The sequence below is a fragment of the Clupea harengus genome, chromosome 1, assembly GCF_900700415.2.
Source record: "Clupea harengus chromosome 1, Ch_v2.0.2, whole genome shotgun sequence".
NCBI lineage: Eukaryota > Metazoa > Chordata > Actinopteri > Clupeiformes > Clupeidae > Clupea > Clupea harengus.
In genome coordinates this window covers 28244411-28252760 of record NC_045152.1, presented here as the reverse complement: position 1 = coordinate 28252760, position 8350 = coordinate 28244411, and the positions used below count along the sequence as shown (strand labels likewise).

Below are 8350 nucleotides of genomic sequence, written 5' to 3'. Positions count from 1 at the left end.
AGTCTTATGAATATTATTGCCATGTGAATACATGTATGTAAATATTTCATTAAGCAGTTGTTCAAATAAAAGTTTACACAAAAGCTAGCAGAAATCCTATGTATGCACACTTATATTGTCTCTCTCTCACACACATATACATTATAGGTTTGTGTGCAAACCTACACACATTCACAATACACCTGGTAACTGATTCTACATGAGAAATCTTTTCCTAACCTTGAGGACTCATGTGATGTGTCTCTATCGGGACTTTGTGGAGGGGTGGCAATACTTTGAATAGCGTTTTCTCTTTCCTTTTGCAATTTTTTTGCCGTTCTCCATCTCTTTCGCGTCAACTTTTGACTTCTTTTATCTAAATCTTTGATCTTTTTCTTCTTCCCTGCCTCAACATCTCTCTTCCATTTAAAAAAAATATGTTTTCGTCACCTTGTTAATGTGAGACTTGAAGCTTAAATCTGAATCTAAAATAACACCAAGACTTGTAACCTCCGATTTAATCAAGGGAGTTAATTTCCCCAGATTATTAAACAGCATTTCTCTTTTTGTTTTAGGGCCGACTAGTAGGATCTCAGTTTTGTCCTCGTTGAACTTTAAGAAATGATTGCTCATCCTCCGCTGCGCGTCGGGGTGCTGTTCGCCCCGTCGGGATTTATTTTTGGATAATGACCTCCGGACAATACATTACCCTGTTGTTATTACTAAGTCTAGAGTGTTACCATGTTGATATGTGATATATATATATGCTTATATGATTTGAAGGTTACCTTAGTTTGAGTATGCTGTGTTTTGTATCTAGCCTTGAAATCTCAAACTATTACGTTATTCCAGTGAAACCTTCTTATTTTTTCTATAAAAACCTAATAATTGTAGTAATTTTACCATAACAAAGTTACTTAATGTGAACAACATGGCTATTCCATTTCTTAGAGTGTAATGTCACAAAAGAGGGAACTGGATCGCCATCATAAAAAGTAAAAGTTTATTTTTTGTTTGCAAAGATGTTTTAAATAAAAAACATACATACATATAGGAATACATAGACAAGTGATACAAAAATAAATAAAAATAAAGCAATGATGAAAATCATTAAAGTTACATGTCTGCAGTGCAAAAATACATTTCAAAATTGCTCAGTAGCCTACATTTAGATCTAGTACAAAATAGACATCTTGATAAATAAATAGATAGATAGATATATAAATAGATAGATATATTTTACATTCATCTATTTTTTACATTGCTTCTTGACTAAATAAGGTAGTTGGAGCTCTGGAGAATAAATTTGAGTGTGTATAATATCTCCTTTCGAACCACCTCCCACGCACAATCACTGGATTCCTGGAAAGGGACATACGAATTATTAGTAATGATTAAATGTGACAAAAACTACATAGAGAATATTGCTGAGCCCATGTGTTCATCACCTTTTCTTTCAAAATTGTTGCTATTTTGTCGAAGTACGTTTTCAGCGCCGCATTTCTTGTAGGGAAATCATCCTTGGGTGATTGGGTTTTGCTCATAATCTGGTTTTGAGGGAAATGTAAAATTAGATTTAAAAAAAATACTGTTAAAATGAGTTGTCTTTGTAATCACTAGCTGTTTGACTCACGCATTCGCTCTCCTCAATCTGACGGTAAATAATCTCCTGGAAATCCTCCAGATTGTTCCAGCTGGTCGGCATAGAGTCATTCGCAAAAAGAGTGTCGATCAATTTGAGAGTTTCATAAGCCACCTTCTCTGCTCCAGCACTCTGTAAAACAGGAGACGATACATTCATCCCTATAAAAGAACGAAGTTGTTTTAACACCCCTCCCCCCAATCCGTCATTGATATTCTGTAACCCAGTAAACCAACAACCACTGCTTTTCAAGAATTCCACTTACTTCTGCTGCCTCAGAGGTCATAAAGGCAGAGGACGGGAATGCAATCGGAAGATTATGCTCAAGGCACTCCACAGGAAAGAGACCACTCTGTGAGATAAGACGGAGTAACATCGTTATTGCATGACTAAAACCTGCGTTGCCCATACGTTTTGTAACTCACCATGCTCTCTAGCAGGCTGTGAGATTTTTCAACCAATCTTCTCTGGAGTCCGCATGTAATGGGTACTGTGCTCACATGCACAAAGCAGAGGATGATGGTCACCCAGGTGAAGCTCTGAAGTACCATTATGTTCGTAGATTTGCTGAACTGGAAAGGAGGACCACCAAACCATTACACTGGAATGTTAATAAAGCTAAAATTATGTTTTAAATTAATTTCGTTTTTTCCAAGCATGACCATACCTTCTTATGGTGTAGTTGTAGATCCAGTAGATCTTATATGGTTTGTCTTCCATCTCCACTTGTGTGGTTTTATAGGGATTCGAATAAAAAGTGAAAGAGGGATGAGACCGTTGATAAAAAAATAATATCTTATTTGAAGTGAATTAAATTTGGGAAGTTTTCGTTAACCACAAGAGACGGATGTCGAGTATTTTCCGTTTTCGAACAGCCTACTACTACCAGAAAATGTTACTGTATGTCGTAGCTGTTCAAAAAAGTATCCTGTCTGGACAACAGGCCGGATCTACACTGCTCAGAATAGACGTCTGACATGGCTAATCTTACACCTTATCACTCTACATACAGTTGCTCTCAAAATAATTCCTAATTATTTGCACATGAGGAATAGACTTAGATTGTGATAGAGAAGTTGAATCATTTTTCATATTTTCGTTTCATATTTTATGTTTGAAATTATGCACTCTAAACCCTCCCTTTAAACAGAAAAGGCTTATTTATGAATTTGCACCCACTCCTTGCAGATGCCATGTTTAGTGGACTTCTATGTTTAGAAGTTACCCATAGATTATCAATCCTGTTTAAGATTTGGGACTGCAAACGCCAAACACGAAAGTTTGCTTTGAATGTGGTACTTCATGGTGCAATTTGAGGCATGCTTTGAATCATTGTCCAGTAGATGTGTTTTAGGCTTCCGTCTTTTGACTGACCCCATGAAATTGCATCCTGAAGTTACTGATGTTTAGTGGAATACATTCTTCCCTTTATTCATACAATGTTACCTGTGCCACTCGCTGTTAGAAAATTAATAGATTATTAGAATAGATTCACCCACAGTTGTCAGGGGGTTCTTTTTATCAAATGCTGCATGATAAAATTGGCTTATGAAAGCTCATGTAAATATTCTCTCCGTGCATACAGACAACAGACCCGCAAAGGTTATGCAGGTGTACAGGATACCACTGTCCTCAAGCCGCAGTCGTCAGCGGCCTCAAAAGCGGAACAGTGATCACTGAAGATCGGAAAGCTTCTCCTGTGGTTTCTCAAACTTTCCAGACCGTTTCATTCACGCTGAAGGCTCCTTGTGAAGTTTCATTTCACTTTTCATACAGCCATTCATCCAGGAGGTTTAAATTCAGAACATGGGTCTACCGGGCATACACAACCGCAAACCCGACTACAGTTACCACTGGGTAGGCCTACTGAAAACCGGTCAGGAGGCACCACCGTTAATAATCGCAACAATAATAGCTTAATCGTGAAAGAATGAATGCTTGTTTTAATTAATCAGTGCAAAGGTGATTTAAAGAGGTCTGTTGCAGTTTTCGCATCGCGGACCTACAGACGGAATGTCACCACAGAGCTTCACTTTGATGAGCATTAAGCGCTGTATGTAGGCCTACATGGTCCACTCACTGTGCCGGCTACAAGGGGCACTGTCGCTACCGACCGGCTCATAATGTTATTGTAAGATATCATATACATGTAACAATGAATTGTGGCTGACGACTAAATGTATTAAACAAATAAAAAAATGCTCAAGGATTAAATCTTATTACAATTTTTCCTTGATGCTAACACACTATAACCAGTTCCCTCAGCAAGAAAACCCATAGTCTTACCTAAGTTCTCAAGAAATATGCACTTTTCCCCACTGTACACACTATTCACAGAATTTTACACTTTTTCTGTTCAATCCAACACACAAATTAATCATTCATTGCACCTATATGTTGCTTTGGGAAAAACACTTGACGCAATCAGTAGGCTACAATAAACTCAAATCATCGCCATATGAATTCAATAAGAACATCAAGGTGGAAACAGGCACAAAATTGTTAACTTTTTTTGTAATTATAACCAGAATTGCAGAATCAATGATGATGTAGTGACACAGTCGTGATTGAAACAAAATTATTCAAATAAAAAAAAATCAAATTGTTCTGCTCAGGAACTTTAGACGTGAAAACAGTTTTGAAGTTTTTGTCGATATCGTGTCACGAGGAAAATGTTATGCACTGTAAGCAACGATCGAGGTGTTACAGTTGAGCCTATAATTGTGTTTTTGTATTGGCTGTTTTTGTTGTTTGTTTTGCAGCGGAAAATTATTTGAGCTTGTGGGGGTGTCACCCTCAAGAAAGTTTTTAGCATTATTGTTTGAACTTGCACTTTTCATGCGTTTGGCGATTAAAAGGACCGCATAAATGCACGGACTACAAATTCACCAAATTCCATAGGTTAACCTACAGGGATTATCGTGTGTTAAACTGGTGGAATACAGAACTCCGATGTGAGAAACCTCATTCCCCGAAACTTTGAGAGGCATGATAGCAACAGGTGACAAATCCAGGGGTTTTAGCGTAGGCTAATTATTAGCAGCCCCACCCCCACTGATGTCCAAGGGTGTGTGTTATTCGAGGCCGGTGCGAAACTGTGTACATTTAAAATCACATGGCGAGCATCAACTGTGCATAATTTGACAAGTTTATGTCCACTTATGACGCCCAAAGTGAGTCCAAAGCCCTGAGCACAGCAGCCTCTAATTTCACGGTTTTAGACATAGGCCTAGCTTAACCCAACTGTAACCAGCTTGCTCTGCACATTTTTCAATTGACCAACCAAACACAGCAACACATAATGATAATAAACACTGGGATGCACTGGGACAAAGGTGATACCATCTGATGGCGGTCATCAAAGAAGTTACATTGTAACATTAACGTTTTCTCCCCTCACTGCCTTCTTCACTCCGCAGTGCTTTTTACAGTCGTTGCTCTGTTCCCACTTTCACTTCTCAATCAAATTTAAAATTAACCATTCCTCATGCGGTATGGGTTTATTTGTTGGGAGTGAGTTGGGGGATCCACACCTGGGCACACCAAGATTTATTTCCAATGTCATTTCACGATGGCAAGCATCTTGATTTTCTGAAGAAGTCTACAGAGTTGAACAGTTGATGTCGTCATTACCTTGTCACTCCCAGCAGGCTGTAGAAAGTGGGCAAACCTCCACATAAAATAAAAAGGGACTTGCCCAACTCAACTTGACTGACAAATACTAAAGGGAAAGTTGCAGGACAAACAGTTTAGCCACCGTGGATGTGATGAGCAATCCAGAATTGGGAACCACCTTCAACAAACTACATAACTATAATATTTAATATAAAAAAACATTGAAACAAATCTCAATCCACCTTCTCATTGATTTGCCATCAATGTAGACTATTACATCAGGAACTTACAGAGAAGTCTGGTGTCAAGGGCCATTTCCGTGCAAGATTCATTCATTCAAGTCGAATACAATTTGGTTGAGGTGCAAAATGGAAAGTGGCAGTGCGCCCGCGATTTTCTTTTTCTGAAACCACCATTCACAAAACTGTGTGCGTCATGACAGCTGGTTAACATAATATTTAGACAAAATGAAAATGCAATAAAACATTATTGTGTGCTTTTTGGGCCGACAATACTAATAAATCCAGTGAGTACAATATAATTATATCTTTAACGCATTGTTTACCTTTTTATGACAATTCTGTTACCTAACTCAAAGCTGAATTTGATAGAAAAGTAGTATAGTAGTAGTAGTAGTAGTAGTGGTGGTAATATATTAAAAGTGAGTGCAACGAATGTTTCAGATTTTTAAGTCCTTATTAAAGTGGAAAACACATTTTAGTAACAGAAGACCGTATAGATATGATCTTAATGTGAAAATGCGTATTTTTTGTTTAATTTAACTGCTAAAGCGCTTAGGCCAGTAATTCAAATGTAAGGCCATAGACCAACGTGTGACAACACCAGCACACCAGCATCCACTGTGCCTTTTGTGCCCCTTGTTTCAAAACCAACTCTGACTAGTCAGCTCTAACTGCCGTTGACCAATTGCTAAAATTATGCTTTTACCAATTCGACTTGTCAGCTCGTACGACCATTCGAGGTGTCCGGCCTCAGCTGACGTTTGTTTGACATTTTGTCTTGCAGGAGCTTAGCTCGTGTGCATGGGAGATCGTGAGGGATGAAGTCCACTACACCCTCGTTCAATGTCATGCTTTCCTGGAGAGCAGAACGAAATAATGAAACCAAAAAAAGAGCCAACTGAGTAATTGTGCATTTATTTATTTATTTCTCTGCATGTTTAAATATGACCATCATAAATGTTTCCCAAAAACATTTTATATTTATGATGATACATTCAAATAAACTTTTATAACAGACAATGTGTTTCACGCACTTTCCACGTTAGGAACAAAAAGGAATACTAGAGAAAAATAACCTTTTGTAGAATAGATACTGAACCGGTTAAAGCCAAGTTATTTTATTTGTATACAGAATGACCTTCTGTAAGTGGTCAGAATTAATTTATTTTCCCTGTGGATCATCAATTCCGATCATTTGATGCACAGGAATTAAATAACTGGTTTGACAGACTAGCCTACTTATCGTGTAGCTCTTCCCCAGAGGGTCCTTCCATCTCTTAAATATATTGAATTGTATGTTCTAGCTCCATGTTTACATCTTCCTTACAAATTGTTTGAAAATTTAATTTATAAATAAGGCAGTGGTATTTCTTTCTCTAGATGAAGTTGCCGGAGTTGTTTTGAAGTATAAACTTCAAAGGTGTACAAGAGCTCTTTTCGAACCACTTCCCAACCGCAAACACCAGAGGCCTGAAAAAAATGAAAGACGATTAACCATGTTGCGACCGCCATGAACACTATGAGTTATGTAAAGAGGAAGTTTTGAATAAGCTTCTCACTTTTTCTTTTAGGGTTGCCACTTGAGCGAAGTATGTTTTCAGCTCCGACTCTCTGAAGAGAAAATCATCCTGCGACGCTCCGGATTTTCTTATAATCTGTACATGTGGAATAAATGCAAGCAGTCAAAACCTGGTAATACAACGAATTCAAATGGTAAATTGTGGTGTTTGTAAAAGGTGTTTGACTCACGCATTTGCTCTCCTCAATCTGACAGTAAAGTATATTCTGGAAATTCTCCAGGTACCCCCTGTTCCAGCTGGTTGGCGTATAGCCTTTCTCAAACAGGGTGTCAATACATTTCAGAGTTTTATAAACCGCTGTTTCTGCCCCAAGGTTCTGTTAAAGGGAAGAACATCGACTTAATACCGGTTTAGCGAGCTAATTTTCAGGCTAAGATAAAAAACGCCCCTCTTTTTGGTTCGTGGAAGCAACTTTTGATAAATCACCATAGTTACATATCGATTAGCACTAACCTGCTCCAGGGCAGGCTAACTTAAGTGTAGCTGGATAAACTTGCCACACCCCCGGAAAAAGGAGGGATCCCATTGACCAAGGACTGATATTAGAGTTAGATTAGCGGAGGGAGAGAGTTCTTTGCGATCGCCAAGATCCATTATTCTTGTATGAGCGCTACCGATTCAGCCGACAAGGAATCATTAATTTACAAGACCTTCTCGAGTCATTTATTGCAAACACCACAGTCGAACATTGACTGTCTTGCGCTTTTTTGCGAGTGGTACATTTTTGTAGTGTCGGTGATGCGGAGAACAAAGCACTCATAATTATATGAGTGTTATTAGTACACCATAGCATATCATTATTGTAGAAAATGATTACGGTGGACTCATGATAAGAATAGAGAGAAATACAGCCAATTTATTTTCGCTGCTTCAATTTATTGCATTTGTTATTAATACATTTAGTCATTTAACAGACGCTTTTATTCAAAGCGACTTCCAAGGAAATGTAAAACTACATCGAAGAAGGAGGTGAGGGGATTTGAACTAGCAACCATGCAGATTCTAACCGGTAGACGAAACCTCTGTACCAGCTGACATTTGCCGTCAGGGATTCATAGATAGATATTACCCTATAAACACCCCAACACACCTTGCTCTCACAGCGGTGGTGGTGTTGAATTTTGCCATGATTATGGTCTTGTATTCTTCATAAGCGTTCATGTTCATCTCCTACTCGCCAGCGGAGAAAAAAAGAGCCCTTTTCTTTGAGTTTAGAACCATTATGCCGTTAGAAAATCATGGTTTTGGTGATCGACCTTTCCTGCCTTTTGAAGTAGGACGTGCACGCGCAA

General features: G+C 38.3%; 1 protein-coding gene across 1 annotated transcript; it reads right to left on the bottom strand.

Annotated features, from left to right (window-relative positions):
* Positions 1–1251: 1251 nt before the first annotated feature.
* LOC105912823 (interferon alpha-13-like) lies at positions 1252–2172 on the bottom strand. The gene is made up of 5 exons (XM_012841826.1): positions 2047–2172; positions 1887–1973; positions 1613–1753; positions 1428–1526; positions 1252–1341 (listed from the first exon to the last, which is right to left on the bottom strand). The coding sequence occupies exons 1-5, from the start codon at positions 2170–2172 to the stop codon at positions 1252–1254; spliced, it is 543 nt and encodes a 180-aa protein (XP_012697280.1).
* Between the last annotated feature and the right edge of the window lie 6178 nt (positions 2173–8350).